Raw genomic sequence first — 19,165 nt, forward strand, 5'->3', positions numbered from 1 at the left:
TCTTGAGAAAATCGAAGTAGTATGCTTACCTCTCAAGTTTTTTCTCAATTACAGGTACATCCAATCCCATGGCTTGCTTGGTTATCTGCAGCATCTCCGCGATGCACTGAAGGGTGTCTGAAACCAAGTACAACTGCCTGCTAGTTTCTCCAAAAGCATACTGAAACAGCACTTGTAATTCAGAACCCTAAATGAAATTTGTGGTCTGACATTTAAATACAAGTTTATTTGCTACAGTTTACAGAAAACTGCTTCTTGTTCATTATTCTCCCCACTAATTCAAAATGTTCTAAAACATTTTAACAGAAGAGTTAATAAAGGGCAAATGAACCAAATCAATTGGAATAGATGCCGAGGCAACAGCCATGAATGAGACAGGAATGTTCCCTGACTACTGTCCCCGAGAGGCAGATGTGGTGGGAAAAAGCCCTGGTACCCCTATGACCAAACACACTGTGATCTCCCATTACAGACACCCCTGCCCCAAGCTACAAGCTAATTTCCCTGCTTTCTGAGACAAAGGAGCTATTGCAAGGTTACAGAGCTAGGTTCCATTTGTAATGGTATATACTGTCCCCACTTCCCCTTGGATTTCTAAGAGCAGATCAAAAGTTATCACTGAATACTGTCATCTCTTCATTACCTTTCCCATCCTCCTCTGGGTTCCGCATTACCGCTCTCAGTGTGTGGAAATAGCCGCTTGCTTCTTTGTATCTGTAGTGCAGTCGCATGCAGGAGAACTTTGGCTTGCCAAAGAGAGTGGGTTCAGGACCTAAAAACCCAAATGAATATGGTTAAACCTTTCACATAAAATTCACTTTTTTCTGTATCTTCAAAATACTAACACTATTCATTGGTCAGGTACTTAGCACATTTTTCTTATTTCTTCTAAATGAGAGTACACAAAATACAAGCTTACTGTGATGATTTGGTTTCATGAGACTAAATAAAAACTCTTCTTCGGTCTCAAATATTTAAACTTTCTTGATTCTTGGGTTAATCTTCACAAGGTATGTAATAAAAGAAATAGTTATTAGACTGTATCACCCACCACTAATCTCTAAATAGACGAGAGTCCTAAAAAACAGACTACCTGCAATGTCAGTATCCTTTTCGGATTGTAATAAGTCGCACTGCTGGCTCAGACAGTGTGCCCACTCGTGGAAGAACAGTATTTGCTTCCTAGGACTTGGTTAGCATGTTAAAATTTACCTATTTCTATTTTTTCCAGGTCTTCTAGACTTAGTCGTTGATACTGGTTTACTTTATCAACTTCGTCGTCATAGCTGGATAAAGGGGAAGGAAGTAAAAAACAGGGTTAAAATCAAAAGCATATTTGGCTTGTCAGCTGAGATATAATAGTAGCAACTTCTGTGCATTTAAAATCATCCAGGGCACAGTACACTCTGGGGTAAAGAGTTAAACATTTTAAAAACTAGATGAAATGAGATTAACAAATATGTAGTTCAGTAGCTAAAGGAGAATCAACTTATGGATCTCACGCTAAAATCAGTTACAAAATATAATTCGTTTTATAAAAACTTTTACAGAACAAAACCAGCAAACCTAAAACTTAACCTAAAAGGCAGGCAAACACACACATATACTGAAGGTACGTGTGTGAATAACACAGCAGCTAAACCCGCCGTCCAAAATCAAGAATAAAAAATCCATACAATCAATGCCAAAGGGCACCTGGGCCAATGACTTTAAAAAAATGTTCATACAAGGGCAAAAAGAAAGTATTTACTTAAAACAAAAAGATTGATTTTGGTAAGGCAAATGAAGTACTTCTATTTTTGCTAGTGGCATTGTTAATGAGTAGTCTTTCTGGAGATCCGGCAATAAACCACAACGTATTTTCAGTCCTCATACTCTTGTAACCAACGAGAAGCATGGGTGTGCACAATTATCTGTGCAAAGACAATTGTATCATAACTAATAGCAATAAAATGGAAGTATCAGTGCTAAACAGTGGGGAAATGTGTACTTTATAGTAATAAAAAATGTATAGTCATTAACAATGAAAGTATATGGAGTACAACAAAACATGGAAAATATACAGGAAATAAAATGCTAAAAGATTACGTGAACACTGCTTCCAACTCTAAAATCACATTTTCAAACTTGATAAGATGTAACAGTTACGCGAAGTTCCATATAACAAAACCAGATTCTTAATGTTGTCATGAACTCTAGTAAGGAAATGTACTCATATTAAAGAACAATTAAAAAGCTTTAAATCAAGAAGCAACTTACTAGGCCACGTAGTAGGCAGCGTTAGAAAGCAGTAACAGCACATCGACATCTCTGTGAGTAGCATCCATGAGGCTAAACAGACATGACACAGGCAATTAAATATTTTCATTTTCATCTGCATTTTCGCCAACATTTTTTCTACAGCAGAACCCCTTAAGATAAAAGATTGGTTGGAGGGGTAGAAAATCAACCAGTGAGTCCTAACTTTTTAAATCAGATGTATAAGCAATCTATCCATTTGGAGGGGAAAAAAAAGGAACCCAGTTTGAGGAGGGGGTTAGGTGTCAGGAAAGGGTAGGTAGCTGAGGAGAGGTCTCTTCTCAGAGTGGTGGTCAAGGAGGTGGGAGGATTCAGATAAATAAGATAATCTGCGGGGGGAGGGGATTGGGAAGAAAGGAAAACCCTCAGGCTCAGAAGGGAGAAAATGTCTATATTATCTCAAGAGACCTAACCATCAAAAGGACACTGCACATTAAGGATATTTTTTACACACATTTAGGATGCATCTTTTGAAAAAAAATGACAACATTTAGGTGCAAAAACGGGACCAAGTCCAAACCACTTTGTATATTTCTTACTCCAGATTCGGCTTTTAAGGAATGGTAAACATTTCCTCAGTCTAAGTCCGTTTTGCTGTATTTTCCCTCCACTCACAAATCAAATATCAAAATAAGGGTCAGATACTAGATGAGTTGATGAATCCATTAAACCCAGAGCAAAATATACATTTTTGTAAGATTACTAATAAAAAATCGTCCAGGTATAAAATCTACAAACAACCAACAGATAAAGCAGGCAAAATGTGAACTCAAAACTTCTAATACTCATCTAGTATTAACAATATTAATTTCCAATCACAAGGTGGATATTAATCTACATTCTAATATTGGTCTCAAAATTCCACTGTACGAGTGGGTGTTGCTCCCTTAGAATTTCACACCTACCTGCCAAGGTTTACCAAAATGCTACTGAAAAACAAATGGAAAACAGGAAAAAAAAATCATTTGTCAATGGAAGTCACGTCCTTCAACTGCGTCAGAATGAGGTCATTGTCTGATGCGCACTGCGAGAAAAACGGACCAAAATCTGAACCCGCAGTAATTTACATCAGCACTGTGTCGCAGCGTACCTCGAACGGTCCTAATTTAACAAAGTCACCTCGATTTTCACCTAAAATAATACCGAAAAATACGGCGATTAAGACGCCAGGATCCGACACCCCCCAGGCCGACCCGAAATCTGCACCCTAGCTGATCTGTCCGGGGGCCGAGCGGCGGCATCCGCGCAGCTTCCCCTGCCCGCCCCCCCGGCCGCCGCAGCCCCCGCCGCCCCGACCCCCGTCTGCGGCGGTACTTACAGGCGCGCCGGTACTTACACGCGCGCCGGCCGCGGCCGCTCCCGCCGAGCCACCGCAGTTACGTCACCACACATTCCCACAAGCACTGAAGTCTACTACGAGGCAGCGCGGCCTCGTCCCAGCTTCCGATTCGGGCGGTAATATTTACATCCGTCCAACAGGATCCTCAGTCACAAACATTATGTCTTTAACAAAAAGCACTGGGCACGTAACAGGCGGTCAGGAAAAAGGTTCCCCCCCCCCCCACCCCGCGGTTTTACTGGAGTCTCCGCTGCAGTGAAGAGTTCCCTCCCCCCACCCTCCCCCTGAAGCGCACAACAGACACAATTGTCAACACGGACGAGAAAAGAAAGACCCCCCCCCCATACTCCCCCGCCCCCCCCCCCCCCCCCGCGTTCGCAGCTTCGAGCTGCTCTACTCGTTTTTGTTCTCCTGCCAGTCAGGCATGCCCTCCTTCCACACGATGAACACAAACACCGCCAGCACCACATGCAGCCCCACCACCGCGACGATGGTCGCGTAAAAGCCACTGTCGTCAGGAGACATTAACAGGAGACTTTGGAAAAGGAGCAATTTGCAGGAAAAATACAAGCCCACAGGAACTTTAACCATCAGTCCTGCAAAAAGGAGAAAGATCTTGAAAGTCGTGGCCAGGCTGCCGCCTTCGGGCTTGGGCTCGGCGGCGTTGCCGGTGGCATTGCCGGTGGCGTTGCCGGGCCGCTGGGCGGTTGGCGGTGGCCTGTGGGAGCGCGGCATGGTGTCCGTCAGTCAGTCCGTCCGTCCGTCGAGAAGTCGAGGCTCAGATCCGCCTGCACCCAACCTAGCGCCTGCAGCGACTGCGGAGACTGCGGCAACTGCGGCAACTGCAGCGCCAAGCCCCGCCCAGCAGACACATCTCGCTTCCGGCCGCCCCCGCTGCCGCGGCCCGCGCCCAGGGCGCATGCGCGCCCGCCCCCGCCAGCCCGCCCCCGCACAGCGCCCGGCCCGCGGTGCCCGCGGTACCCCGGACCCCCGCCGGAGCTCGCCCACACCGCGGGGAGGAGCCGTCACCGCCGCTGGAAGGGTCCCTTGCGTTCACATGCGCAACAGCGTGGCTGCTCCACTGAAACGGGCGAAGTGGTCATCTACTCGGGGTAGAAAAAGTGGATTCAGCAGAGCTGGGCAAAATAAAGAGTGGGCTGGTGGAGGTCCCGCAGGGCACCGGGACGGACGCCCGGCATCCTTGCACTTTTCAGGCTGCTCTTGAGACCCGCAGCGCGCCCCCAGGCGCCTGTCATTCAGGGCCCAGCGTTTTGGCGGCAACGGCGCGCAGGGCTGGACGGGGGTCGGGACCGGCAGGCCACCGTGCCAGCGGCCTCGGGCAATCCAGACTGACCGCGGGGCTGCGACAGAAGAGGCCACGGCGTGGAGCTGGGGAGGCCCGCGGGCAGTGCGGGGACCGTGCGGGGCCGCTCCGGGAGGGGAGGGGAGAGGAGGCGCAAGGAGCGGGTCATTCCTGCCGCTGCAGGGCTGCGTATTTGTCAACTGCGGCCGGAACTGTTTTTCCGCCAGAGTTAAGCGGCTGGGACCGCACTGCGGCAAGTCTCTGGCGCAAAATGTAAGGGGAACATCAAAAACCCCAGACATAAAGATAATTTTTAGTGCAGTGTTTTAAAAAGTCAAAATTAATGCCAAAATATGATGAACAAAACACCAGCGTTTTAGATAAAGACAGGCTCCGACCCTGCACCTGTGCAACCTTGCTCGCTTGCTCACACTAACCCTAACCCTGGTTCCTGTAAAAGTTTATTTACCAAAACAGGTAGCTCAACTCGACAACAAAAAGACACAGAACCCAGTTTTTAAAATGGGCAAAGGATTTCAATAGACCGTTTTCTAAGGAAGATATACAAGTGGCCAACAGGCACAAGAAAAAATCCTTCACATCCTTTGTCAGTAAGAAAATAAAAATCAAATCCACAGTGAGATACCACTTCACACACCTTAGGAGGAGAACAATTAAAAAAGGAAAGCAAGTATTCGGGAGGAGGTGGAAAACTTGGAACCCTCATACACTGCTGGTTGAGAATACTGAATGGTGCAGTCACTGTGGAAAATAGCTAGCTGGTTTCTTGAAAGTTAAGCACAGAATTACACATGATCCAGCAGTGTCCACTCCTAGGTATGTACCCCAAATAAAAACTGGTGTTCAAACCAAAACTTACACGTGACTGTTCAGAGTATTATAATTTACAATAGCCAGAAGGTGGAAACAACCTAAATGCCCGTCCATGGAAGAACACAGAATGTGCTATAGCCACAGGACGGAATACCATTCAGCTATAGGAAGGGCTGAAGTTCGGACACGTGCCACAGCATGCACGAACCATGAAAACATGATGCTAAGTGAACGAAGCCAGTCACAAAAGGTCACATGTTATATGATCCCGTTTATATGAAATGTCCAGAACAGGGATATCCATAGAGACAGAGAGTAGATTAGTGGTTGTCCGGGCAGACCGACAGGAGAACAGGGAGTGATCGCTAGTGGGTACAGGGCTTTCTTCCTCAGTAATAAAAATGTGAATATACTAAAAGCTATTGAATCGTATACTTTAAATGGATGGATTATATGATATATAAATTATATCTTAATAAAGGTGTTTTAAAAAATATATACACAGAACCCAGGAGCAAATGGCTGAGGCAGGCAGGTACCAACTTGCTGAAGACCCCATGCCCCGTGCTTGGCTGGCTGGCTCAGGACCTGAGCTGGCCCAGTCATTCCCAGAGCTACCTCTCCCTGTCCTCCATCGGGGTCGGCCCGCTCTGGCTCAGCTCATAGACCGCACAAAGGTTCTGTAGCAACTCAGCCAGCCAAAGAGCCAGTTCCCAAATATTTCCCTTCAGGGGAAAACTGTTCCCCATTTGGAAAATCTTGAAGCTTTGCAAATGAAGAAAAATACCAGTGGTGAATTTAAAGAAATTTTAGCAGTATCATTAAGGATGGCAACCACAAGACAAAGTAGAGAGGAGCTAAGAGGGGTCTTAAAGAACTGTGTAATCACGATGCAGACACACAATTACCTTTGGAAATTCCAATGGACACATGATGTCCATCAGAGAATAATCTACCAGAGGGGAAAATGTAGTGCATCTGAAGACGGTAATAATCCTGTACCTGAAAAAGCATCTCCTCTGGAAGAAAAGGCAGAAGAGAAGAGAAGACTGTTCTGAAACACTGCTGGTCCCACTCCGCATCCTCTAGAGCCCAGATGTAAGGCTCCAGATCCCCTGTGCCTCCCAAAGGGGCAACACTCAGGCCAGCCACAGGGTGGCGAAGTGTCTCCTATTACCACAAAGATACCAAGACTCGCTAGGCAGCTCCCAGCCTTTTACGCAAGCCAACACGCCAACACAAGACCTTCAGAGTCACTGACGCCACAGCAGCAGCTTCATTATCTGCTCCATCCACCTCGTCATGTCTCACAGCTTCAAAGGCAGCAGTTTCTAGTAAAACAGTAATCGTGGGAAACACAAGAGGCAAGGAAAAAACCAGCAAGCAGCTAACACCTCAACCACCGTCAGATGCAACCACTTCTGGCACGGCCAACCTTAGAGGAAATCCTTCCGAGACCAGAGTGGAGAGTCTCAGACCTGAGCACTCTGTCCCTGTCACCCAGGAGCAGACCACAGGCAGATTCCACAAGTCTGTGCCCGCCCTCTACTCACCCCCAGCCCTGTCCTCCGCTTGAGAATCAATACATCACTTCCTCAGACACTCGCACTGTCCTGTTCAGCAGCGAAGCTCCTTGCTCATTTGTCCTTAGCCCCACGTTAGTGTCTGTACGGAAGAGACGGCACGGAACCGTTCTCCATCAGACACTGCCTGTGTGTCAGCATCGCCGAGACGGGGAAGACAGCACCTCAGCCAGTGAAATCTAAGCTGATGGGACAACCTTTAGAACCTCTCAGTGTCCCACAGGACAAAGTTCAAAAGGTACCACTAGGTCCGTGGCTCTGATGGACCTCTTTTGTCCACCAACAAACACGAGGAAGAAGAGGAGGAAGACGGCAGTTGTGCTCTCGCCCGTAACACAGGCAAAACGGGCAAAGGGACTCTCTCACAATAAAACTTAGCAGCAGACCATCTAAGAAAGAATTAGAAGACCTAACATCTTGCAGTGGTGACATGTGAAGAAGAGAGGCAGGGAATCCAGGAACAAACTGGAAATTGGGAGACTTAGCTAGAGGCCCACAGCTAAAGAATTTAAGCGAAGAGCTATCCTAAACCAAAGGCATGAAGAAGTAGACCAGAAAATACAAATGGAACTACAAGGCAGATTCAGCAGGAAGCCTGAGCAGAGACCCACAGTGGCAGAGCTGGGAACATGAAGGGTTTTGGAATTAGGAATACAGGGAGGTCACTAACTCCCCTATGACCATCAGGCACGTAAGTCCTGGGCCAGACTGAGACCTAAAGACAAGGCAGCAGTAAGTGCAGAATTAAATGAACTTAAAAGCCCAGAAAGGTTTCATCATCCATCGTGAAATGTGAGACTGTTTGGAAATAGCCATTGGAATGTTCTGGGTAGCGCCACTTGGTAAACACGTGGTCATGTGCAGGAATGCAGAAGCTTGTCTTGCGGTGAGGGAGAGCGGGCTCTGCTTTTTTTGGAAAGTGCTCCTCCCCTTATAACCCAAATGAGGCCACCGAGCAAAGGGAAGGATGCAGTGACACTAGCCGTCCAGCATGTGTTATCCGTGTAGTGTACTCGAACATCAAGAGCTTTACCAAAGAAGACGAGCAGAACACAAGCACTGGCTCCCGGTTATCAGAAAGCCAGCTCGGACAGCGCAGGATTAAAGAAAAATGAGGAGTTCGATTGCTAGGCACTAGAGTGGGGTGGGAGTCAAACAAAATCAGAACAAAAGAGAAGTATTTCATCATGTGAATGAAGAAAAGAGAACACTGGAGTAGGCATTTGGCATCTGGGACGTTATTATGGATTTGGGAATCTAACCACCCAACAAGTTTTCTTAAAGACCTGATCCGAGGAGAGGAGACCGTCTGGTTTCAGCACTGAGTCGGGACGTACACACGGTACAGGTACAATACAGCAACTTCGGTTGTGCCAGTGAGCCCAGCTGCCAGAAGGAAGTCTGAGCGTTTCTATACATGTTGCTCTTAAATGCGAGAGACTTCTACGGACGCTAACAAGAGTGCTTATCTCAACTGTGGAGCAAGCTCTTAAACTCCTCATCCAGGATACCAACTTCACACAAGAATTACGGGATTGGATATCCAGTCAGGTGCAAGGTGAACTTACAAAATGGGAGTCGGCTTTAGAAATAAACCTTCTGGTCTTTCCCTATGTCAATGATCTCTAAAGTAGGAATAAAACTCCTTGATCTAGACTAACATAATATAATAAAAAAATACTATTAAAAAGAAATGAAACAGCTGGAAAAATAACAAAACTACTTGATCTAAGGAAAATGATATTGACCATCATGACACCTTTAAAAATCTCAAGTGCAAAGTTAAAACTCTCAAGCAAAATAACCTGCAGTTATTTCTGAATGGGAATTAAAAGTACTACCTTTTTGGGGGTGCTGCGTTAAGTTGAACTGCTGCTATTAAAAAAAATTAAGGCACATGAATCAAAAATTTTTACCAAATGGTTCATAGGAGCATAGAATTTTTCTGCTAATTTGTATGTGAGGAAAACCTCATCTTTTTTTTTTTTTAAGATTTTATTTATTTTTTTGACACAGAGAGAGACAGAGAGAGAGCCCAAGCAGGGGGAGAAGCAGACAGAGGGAGAAGCAGGCTCCCTGCCGAGCAGGGAGCCCGATGCAGGGCTTGATCCCGGGACCCCAGGATCATGACCTGAACCGAAGGCAGACGCTTAACCGACTGAGCCACCCAGGCGCCCCTCATCTCTTGTTTTCAGAGTCTGAAAATTACATCCATATATAACGTATTGATTATCAAAATGAAATAATCCATGAACTTAAAGACATGAAAGGTTTCCCAATGAACCTACAGTCAATATTGTTATTTTAATATATATTAATATATATTTACTTATATATTAAAATCTATATTTTATATATATATATAATACTTTGCATTCAGTTGTTCTTTCAAGCTTGTTTTATGCCTTTTATTAAGATAAAATCTAAATAGAGCCATTTGTCCCCAGAGCTTGGTCTAGGATATTCTACAATGTTTCTGATGCATAATACTGTTAGATTTCAGCCTAGAAGCAAACATTCAATCTGGTGAATAAACTTAGTTCCTGCTGTTCGTTTTGAAGAATGACTTGAAACTGGTTTTTGTTTAAAATATGTTGAGCATTAGTTGGCCTATTTATTTTGTGAAAGGCCAGGATACCTCCCAACCAACCAGAGTAACTGGCCTCACTGCTTTCTTGCTGCACCGTTACGTGCATCAGAACAATAAACCTAGATTTGGGGGGTGGGGAGGTGAGGCCCAGCTGTGAACTATTGTTCTACAATCTGGGTTTTTAAAAAATCAAATATTGGGGCGCCTGGGTGGCTCAGTCAGTGAAACGTCTGCCTTCAGCTCAGGTCATGATCTCAGGGTACTGGGATCGAGCCCCACATCGGGCTCTCTGCTCAGTGGGGAGCCTGTGTCTCCCTCTCCCTCAGCCACTCCGCCTGCTTGTGTTCTCCATCTCTGTCAAATAGATAAATAAAATCTTTTAAAAAAATCAAATATTGCTTTAAAATATTTCTCTTCATTACTGAGTTGTTTTAATACCCCCTTAATTTTGCACCCAAGGTGAGTGCCTCTGTCAGCTTGCCTTAGTGACCAGCCCTGTATTTGAAAACAGCCATGCATCACGCGTCCATGCCCATGGCTTAATGGATGACCACTAGTGCGACGACAGCATCAGAAACGTAAGTGCCATTTATTACCGGGACATCACTCCAACTCACCTGGGGTCACAGTCAATAAGGGCCCAGCCCCCATGGAACTTTTCATCATCGGGCAGCAATAACTTCATATAACTTTGTAACAGCTGGCTAATCAGTTCCTGGTGGCTTCTCTGATTCTCCTTATGCAAAGCTTCCTGTTCTTTCTCCTTGGTAAATATGGAGTAAAGATCTTCTGTCACGGGAATGCCTTGCATCAAATCTGGGGTAGAAAGTGTTAATATCTATCATCTTAATTTGCTAATACATTTCTAAAAAACAAAAGAGAATGTAAGACTAAAACAACAGAACTCATAAGAAAACACAGGCATGGATCTTGGTGCTCTTGGATTAGGCTTTTCAGTTTTAGATAGGACACTAAAATCACAAGCAACCAAGATCGACAAAGCGGACATCATCACAGTTAAGAACTTTTATGTCTCAAAGTGCATGATCATGAATGTGAAAAGACAACCCACAGACTGGGTGAGAATAGCTACAAATCATCTAACAGAGACTTGTAATTCAGAGTATATAAAGAATTTCTACAACTCAATAGCAAAAAGACAAGCCAATTTTAAAATGGGCATAGGAACTGAACAGACAAGCTGACTTCTTCGTGGTGTGGCACGTGGCTCAAGCTTCACAAAGCACTGTAATCCATTCCCACAGACGGTCAGGACAGCAAGACGGGCAGCTTCTGGGACAGAGGTGCGACCACTGGCCTTACCAGGGGAGACAGTAAACCCAGACTGCTACCGGCCTCTCTCTCTCACCTTCGAAGAAATCCAGCTTCAAGATTCGGGTGAAGCTGATGCTACGATGGTCAGACTGAGAGAGGGACAGAGCCCGGGTCCTCAGTGACGTAACTGAGCTGCTACATCAATCAACGGAGGAAAGGTAGCTTATTTTTACTTGATTAAACGCCTCAAATCCAGTTTTTCAGTCAACATCTACACTACCCATGGCAGAAACCAAACTTCTTTACACCAAACATCTCAAATTCCTAACTGCCCAGTGTCGAGGCCCTACTATTTCATATATAACAAATACTCAGATTTAAAAAAATAGGATTAAAAAATATTCTCAGAGACCACAGGACAAGCTGTTACTTTGGCTCTAATCCAGAATGCTCTGCATTTACTTCAATCCTGTGAGGTAATACTTTCATGCAAATTAAATTTTAAAAATTTGCCAACATATGAATTCCACGGAGCAAGCCACCCTCCATTTCCTCTTCCAGATAATGATAAGAATTGGTTTAGTATAATCCCTAAATTTGGTACCCTGATATTATGTTCATTCATTCTTACGGGAAAGGCTTGTGTGTTGTCCAGAGCAAGAACATATGATAAATGTCGTAAGAGAGAAAGACAGACATCTCACTACATGTCTCTGCCTTGAGTAATGGGAAAACAAGTAGAATGGGGAGTTCCCCGTGGATGAGGTTTTAGGCTACCTCATTTCATACTCCAGGAACCTCAACTCTGCTGTCTGTGACATGAACAGAAAACTGACAAATACGTATGGAAATGAAAGGTTGCTTTTGTTGCTTCAGCCTAAAAAATTCGTCAAATTCTAGTCTAGTAAAAATTTGAATTTGATTTCTTGGGTAAGATGCTGAATATAGAAACACAAGTATATATAAAACATGAACTATGTTAATGAAGTTGGTTTCTGTGAAACACTAGTCACAGAGGAATGACAAATTTTAAAGAAAGAAAGGCCTTCACGTTCCTTACCTATAACAGCTTGCCTATAAGCATCCTTAAATCGATTCAGGTAATACCTGTTTGCCGAGTTAACACCATCTTTCATAACTCCTGCTAACTTCCTTTCTCCTGTCCTTGTAAAGTCACCCTGTCAAGGAAGAAGTGATTTTGACAATTGATTCAAACATAAGAACGTTCCCCAAGTCAATGTGGGCTTTCAATACAAAACCAAAATTCTATAGGCTTTTATAATTTCTAAATAATGTAGTTAAGTTAAAATATCTACTAGCTTGGGCTGTGACCCGAGCACAACAAATAATTAAAATGCTATTTGTGGCATCAAGGCTTCACAGTTAGATGGTGCTTTAAAGTAAATCCACTCTTGGTCATCTGTAGAATTTCTATAATTTACAAGTCAAATCTTCCTATGTAACAACAAGATTTTCAAACCTCAAACTGGTAAGATACTCAAAAGTCACAAATTTGCGATGTGGGAAAGTATGAATGGTTCCCTAGAGTTTATTACGATGGGATTTAACCACTGTATGTGGACGTGTGTGTATACAGAGAAGGAACAGAGATTTCTGTACCTCGCTGCCCATTACAATCTCTGTAGAATGATCCAGTGAAGATTTCAATTGCTTTATTTCTCTTGCCTTTCATAACAGAGGTGTCAGGGCAAGTCCCCAGAGCGCAGTGACTCATCTGGAAGGCTGTGCCCTCGATCACCTCTCCATTACCCACATCCCCTGGTAAGCACCAAACTCTTGCTTCTGAGTTTGATTTCTTTAGATTCTACGTATAAGTGGCATCATGCAGTATCTGTTTTTCTCTGGCTTACTGCATTTGGCACAATGCCCTCAAGGGTCACCCACGTTGTTGCAAAGGCCGCATTTCCTTCTTTTTTATGGCTGAATAGTATTCCATCGCACACACGCCCTCCCAGCACCCCCGCCACACACACCCGTCACTCGCTCGCTCAATATTCACACTGTCGGACACAGGTTGGTTGTTTTCAGGTCTCAGCTATCATAAAGAATGTAAATGATGCTGCGACGGACATGGGAGGGCAGCTAGCTCTTTGAGACGCTGATCTGATTTCGATACATACCCATAAATAGGATTGCTGGATCATATGGCTGTTCTATTTTTTAATGACATTTAAAAATTTATTTTCATAAAGTTTATTTTAGAGAGGAACCACGAGTGCGTGCACAGTTAGGGGAAGGGCAGAGGGAGAGCATCTCCAGCAGACTCCCTGCTGAGCTCAGAGCCCGGAACGATGCAGAGCTCGATCCCACCACCCGTGAGATCATGACCTGAGCAGAACCAAGAGTCTGACGCTTAACCAACTGAGCCACCCAGGCGCCCTCTGTTCTGTTTTTAATTTAAGGACCTTCCATACTGTTTTCCATAATGGCTGTGCCAATTTACATTCCCACCAACAATGTACGTTTCTCCACATCTTTGCCAATACTTGTCTTGTCTTTGGTGACAGCCGTTCTAACAGGTATGAGGTGGTTATCTCACTGTGGTCTTGATTGCCATTTCTCTGGTAACTACTGATGCTGGGCACCTTTTCCTGTACCTGTGGGCCATTCGTATGTCTTGCGTGGAAAAATGTTCAGGTCCTCTTCCCATTTTTTCCAGTCAGATTATTTGTTTTTTTTGCTACTAAGCTATGGAAGTTCCTTATATATTTTGGATATTAATCCCTTATGAGGTATATGGTTTGCAGATAGTTTCTCCCATTCCACAGGTTGTCTTCTCATTCTGTTTTGTTTTGCTGTGCTGAGCTGTGTCGCTGGATACAGCCCCACTTGTTTTTTTACTCTTCTCACTTACGCTTTTGGTGTCACATCTGAAAAATCACTGCTGAGATCCATGTCTCAGAGCTTCCCCCATGTTTTCTTGTAGGATCGAACTATAAAGTTTCAGGTCTTACATTTAAGTCTTTAATACCTTTCAAGTTAGTTTTTGTGAGTGGTATAACATAGGGGTCCAACTTCATTCTTTCACATTGTGAGTATCTTCCCAGCACCATTTACTGAAGAGACTCTCTCTCCCTAATGAGTATTCTTAGTTCCCTAGTCAAATATTAGTTGACTGTATATGTGTGGGTTTATTCCTGAGCTCTCAGTTCTATCCCCTTGGACTATAAGTCTGTTTTTATGCCAGTACCATACCGTCTTGATTACTACAGCTTTGTAACACAGTTTGAAGTCAGGGTGAGTGATGCCTCCAGCTTTGTTCTTTCTCAGGACTGCTTTGGCTCTTAAGAGGTCTGTGGGTCCATATGAATTTTAGGATTGTTTTTCTATTTATGTGAAAAATGCCCTTAGAATTTTTAATTTTAAATTTAATTTTATTGTTTTATTATGTTCAGTTAGCCAACATGCCATTAGAATTTTCATAGGAATTGCATTTACTCTATAGACGGATTTGGGTAGTATGAACATTTTAACAGTATTAATTTTTCTGACCTATGAACACAGGATACTTTTCCATTTATTTGTGTCTTAATTTCTTTCATCAGTGTCTTACAGCTTTCAGTGTGCAAATCTTTTGGCTTCTTGGTTAAATTTATTCCTAAGTATTTTTATTGTTTTTGATGCTATTGTCAATTGAATTATTTTATCTATTTTTCAGATAGTTTGTTAGTGCATAGAAATGCAACTGATTTTTGTATGTTGCTTTTGTATCCTGCAACTTTACTGAATTCATTTATTAGTTCTAACAGTTTTCTGGTGGCGTCTTTAGGACTTTTTAATGGATAAGACGATGTCATCTGCAGACAATTTCACTTCTTCCTTTCTGATGTGGATGCTTTTTCTTTCTTTCTCTTGCCTGATTGCTCTGGTTAGAACTTCTAGTACTAACCCAAATAGGAGTGGTGAGTGGGCACCCTTGGTTTGTCCTGATCTCAGAGGGAAAGTGTTTAGCTTTTCACCACTGACTACGACGTTAGCTGTGTTTGCCGTATATGGCCTTTACTATGTTGAGGTACACTCCTTCTATGCCCAATTTGTTGAGTTTTTCTCTCAAAAGGATGAAAGGATGTTGAACTTTATCACATGCCTTTCCTGCATCTACTGAAATAATACGGTTTTTATCTTCTACTCTATTAATATGGCGTATCACATTTATTGGTTTGCATATGTTGAACCATCCTTGTATCCCAGGGATAAATCCCACTTGATCACGTGTGACCCCTTCGATGTGCTGTTGAATTTGGTTTGTTAGCATTTTATTGAGGATTTTTGCATCTACGTTCATCAGGGATCTTGGCCTGTAATTGTCTTTTCTTGTAGTGTCTTGGCTTTGGTATCATGGCCTCATAAAATGAATTTCAGAGTGTTCCTTCCCCTTCCATTTGGAAGAATTTGAGAAAGAATGGCATTAATTCTTCTTTAAGTATTTGGTAGAATTCACCAGTGAAACCATTTGGTCCTGGGTTTTTCTTTCTTGGGAGGTTTTGCTTACTGATTCATCAAATCTTACTCATTTGTCTGCTCAGATTTTCTTTTTCTTCATAAGTCAGTCTTGGTAGGTTGTATGTTTCTAGAAACGTATCCCTTTCTTCTAAATTGTCCAATTTGTTGGCATATAATTGTTCAGAGTAGCCACCTGTGATTCTATGTATTTCTGTGGTATCAGTTGTAATGTCACTTTCACTTATAATTTTGAGTCCTTTTTCTTCTTGATTAGTCTAGCTAAAGGTCTGTCGATTTTGTTTCTCTCTTCAGAAAACCAACTCTTAGTTTTGTTGATCTTTTCTATTGTTTTTCCTAGTCTCTCTTTCAAATATTTCTGTTCTAATCTTTATTATTTCCTTCCTTCTGCTAACTTCGGGCTTACTTTCTTCTTCTATTTCCTTGAGGTGTAAAGTTAGGTTGAGATCTTTCTTTTTTCCTAATGTAGGCATTTATAGCTATAAACTTTCCCTTTAGAATTGCTTTTGCCACATCCCATAAGTTCTGGTATGTTGTGTTTCCATTTTCATTTGTTTCAAATTATTTTTTTATTTAACCCTTTTTGATTTCTTCCTCGACCCTTGATTGTAAGGAGTGTGTTGTTTAATTTCCACATATTTATGAATTTTCTAATTCTCCTGTTACTGATTTCTAGTTTCATACCATTGTGGTCAGAAAAGATACCTGATATAATTTCTATCTTTTTGAACTTGTTGAGACTTGTTTTGTGGCCTAACCTATGATCTGTCCTGGAAAATGTTCCACATGTGCTTCTGAAGAATGTGTCTTCTGCTGTTCCTAAATGAAACGTTCTATATATGTCTGCTGGGTCCAGTTGGTCTACAGTCCTATTCAAATTCACTGTTTCCTTATTTATTTTCTGCCTGGATGATCCTGTGTGGAGAACGGGGTATTAAAGTCCCTTACTGGGATGCCTGGGTGGCTCAGTCAGTTAAGCATCTGCCTTCGGCTCAGGTCATTATCTCAGGGTCCTGGGATTGAGTCCTGCGTCCAGCTCCTTGCTCAGCAGGGAGTCTGCTTCTCCCTCTCTCTGCTCATGTTGTCTCTCTCAAATACATAAATAAAATCTTTAAAAAAAAATAAGTCCCTTACTATTATCATACTGCTATTTATTCCTCCTTTTAATTTTGTTAGTTGTTGCTTTATATATTTAGGTGTTCTGATGTTGGGTGCATAAAAGTATTTCTCTTTAACCAGTAACTTGTACAAGGACTTCTAAAGTCCAATTTCCTTAATTAATAAAAAGCTTTTTGATATTTATCACTCAACCAAAAGATGGACTATCTGATGCCTGCTGAGACCTTGATACAATTTTTTATAAAACATCCTGAGATGAACTATTACCTTGAAGGAAAATTAACATAAAACTAATTTAAACTAATTCCACTGTTTCTTACTGCCCACAGAAGGAGTATTTGGTGACCAGTAACTATAGTTTATATTTAAATTAAATTCTGTGAAGATTAGCTCTATAGGATCTTCAAAAGACTTATTCATAACCACCACAAAAAGATAATAAAACATTTCTTCAGCACATTTACTGTGTGCCAGGGAATGGTCTAAGCCCCCACATGCATTAACTCATATAATCCCATGACAGTCTTGAAGTGTGTCTAGTATTATCCTGTTTTATAAATGAAGAGACAGACACAGAGAGGTTAAGTGACTTGCTCAAGGTTGCAGAGCTAGTAAGGGGCAGGGTTGGGATTCAAATTCAGTGGAGGTAAATTATCATACTAGGGATCGAATTCTAGCAACAGACATGTATTATCCATGTAACATTTAAAAAACCAACTATTTCACATGAAATTCCAGATTTCCAAACTCCCTTGAAAAACTGGAAGATCTAGCCACACTGGGCCTCTGTCCCCATAAGGAAGCAGTAGAACAGCCCCCTCTCGAGACAAGATATGCTCTTCGTTAGGTCTGCACCCATCTCCCCCTTGAAGCGAATGGGTGGTCCCATTACCTGGCCCCAGCAGAACTGGAATACGTAACCCCTGCCTGAGCCAAACGTTCCAAAAAGGAGTCAAGTACACAGACTACCATCTATGGGCCACATATCTTTCTCCCAAAAATAAAGTTGGTTTAAAACCCCATCCTGTGTCCCACAGAATAATCCGCAAAAGCTGGCTGTCGGTATTTACCTTCAGAGCAGCTGTCCCAGCATACTGTCTGCTAATGGAGTCCCCGTTGTTGGCCCACATTATCTGATAGATCCGGTTGCATTTCACTGGTAGTGGCTGTTCCGGAGGCATCACACCTAATTTTTTCAGCTAAAATTAACACATTGGTGGATTAGCGACATGTAAGTCAGGGAACCATAGCATAAAATACCCACTGCAGAAAAAGGAAGCATGCTCATATACAATCTCGGACCCTTAAATAAAAGAAATGATGTTTTCGGACTTTTCCAAAATAAAGCACAATTGAAAGAGGGAGAGTTTTATCAACTGCTACACATGATTAAGTAGAAATATTTATAACGTCTCGGTATAATTTTTAATGTGTAGGCTCATATTATATTAAGTCTTTGTTTTAAATTTGCCTATGAAGTGAGACTGTCATAAAAGCCTCTTGAAACAACAACATTAGCAGTTCAGAGCAGTAAGTGACTGGCCAGTGTGAACTTGACGCTGAGGCTGGGGTTCTAAGAGCTTTTTAAATACAAATTATCGCATTTATTCCTCCTAACACCCTGCTGCCATCAGTACTCTTATTACGCCCATTTTAAGGACGAAGAGACAGAAGCGTAGAGGCAGAGGTTCTGCATGGGGTCAGCAGCTACGAGGTAGCAGAGCCAGGGCTCAGACTCAAAACCTGGCTGCTTGAGTGCAACGCGAGAAGGGAGAGACTCACGATCTCAAACAGTCCCTAGGTTCTATCAGAAAAGCCCAGACACCGTGCTAAGAACGTCCGCCTTGCGAATTCATTACTCAGGTGTTGTGGGGTTGAAGATCCAAAGGGGGGCACTGAGTAACAGACGTTAGGACTGCAGGAAGCGGCCGCCACTGACTGGGGTGTGCAGGATAAAGGCTGGTTCTGTGGCACCAAAAGAACCAACAGCTGCAGAGAAGGCGCGAAGAGAGCTACAACACAGGTCAAGAAGTTTCCGCCTCCTCCAGCCTCACGGCCGTCCTTTGGCGCCTCCTACTGGCAGAGCCTGACACAGCGCCAGCGGGCTGAGCAGAAGGCGCTGCAGACTCCCAGCCCCAAATACACAAGGCCGGATTTGGAGCCGAGAGAAGGAGGGTTATGACTACACCTGATCGACCTGGAAATGTTGGGCCTCACATTTTTGAAATGAGTACTTAAGAAAATGCCACTTAATTCAGCTTTTTCCAGTGAAGGTTGTACTTTCCAGGTTTTAATGCAACCAGGCTGTCTGGACGCTGTGGATGTTCTACAGAACAACGATT

At 43.1% G+C, this 19,165-nt stretch overlaps 1 protein-coding gene across 6 annotated transcripts in view; it reads right to left on the minus strand.

The window, feature by feature from the left end:
* The window catches only part of INPP5F (inositol polyphosphate-5-phosphatase F), an 83,841-nt gene that overhangs the window by 4,193 nt on the left and 60,483 nt on the right, over positions 1-19,165 (minus strand). For 3 of the 6 annotated variants that reach the window (XM_045803270.2, XM_087862660.1, XM_045803274.2), the window contains 7 exons: positions 17,894-18,022; positions 12,283-12,400; positions 10,565-10,763; positions 2,260-2,331; positions 1,213-1,286; positions 644-772; positions 30-117 (listed from right to left, as the gene is read on the minus strand). In XM_045803270.2, the coding sequence (XP_045659226.2) occupies positions 30-117; positions 644-772; positions 1,213-1,286; positions 2,260-2,331; positions 10,565-10,763; positions 12,283-12,400; positions 17,894-18,022 (809 nt within the window). Of the gene's footprint in view, positions 1-29; positions 118-643; positions 773-1,212; positions 1,287-2,259; positions 2,332-3,634; positions 3,866-10,564; positions 10,764-12,282; positions 12,401-17,893; positions 18,025-19,165 lie in introns of those variants that run through there. The other 3 variants (XM_045803275.2, XM_087862661.1, XM_045803276.2) reach the window with 3 other exon arrangements.

Source organism: Ursus americanus, chromosome 6 (assembly GCF_024610735.1).
Source record: "Ursus americanus isolate L20-20 chromosome 6, mUrsAme1.1.p, whole genome shotgun sequence".
NCBI classification, from domain to species: Eukaryota; Metazoa; Chordata; class Mammalia; order Carnivora; family Ursidae; genus Ursus; species Ursus americanus.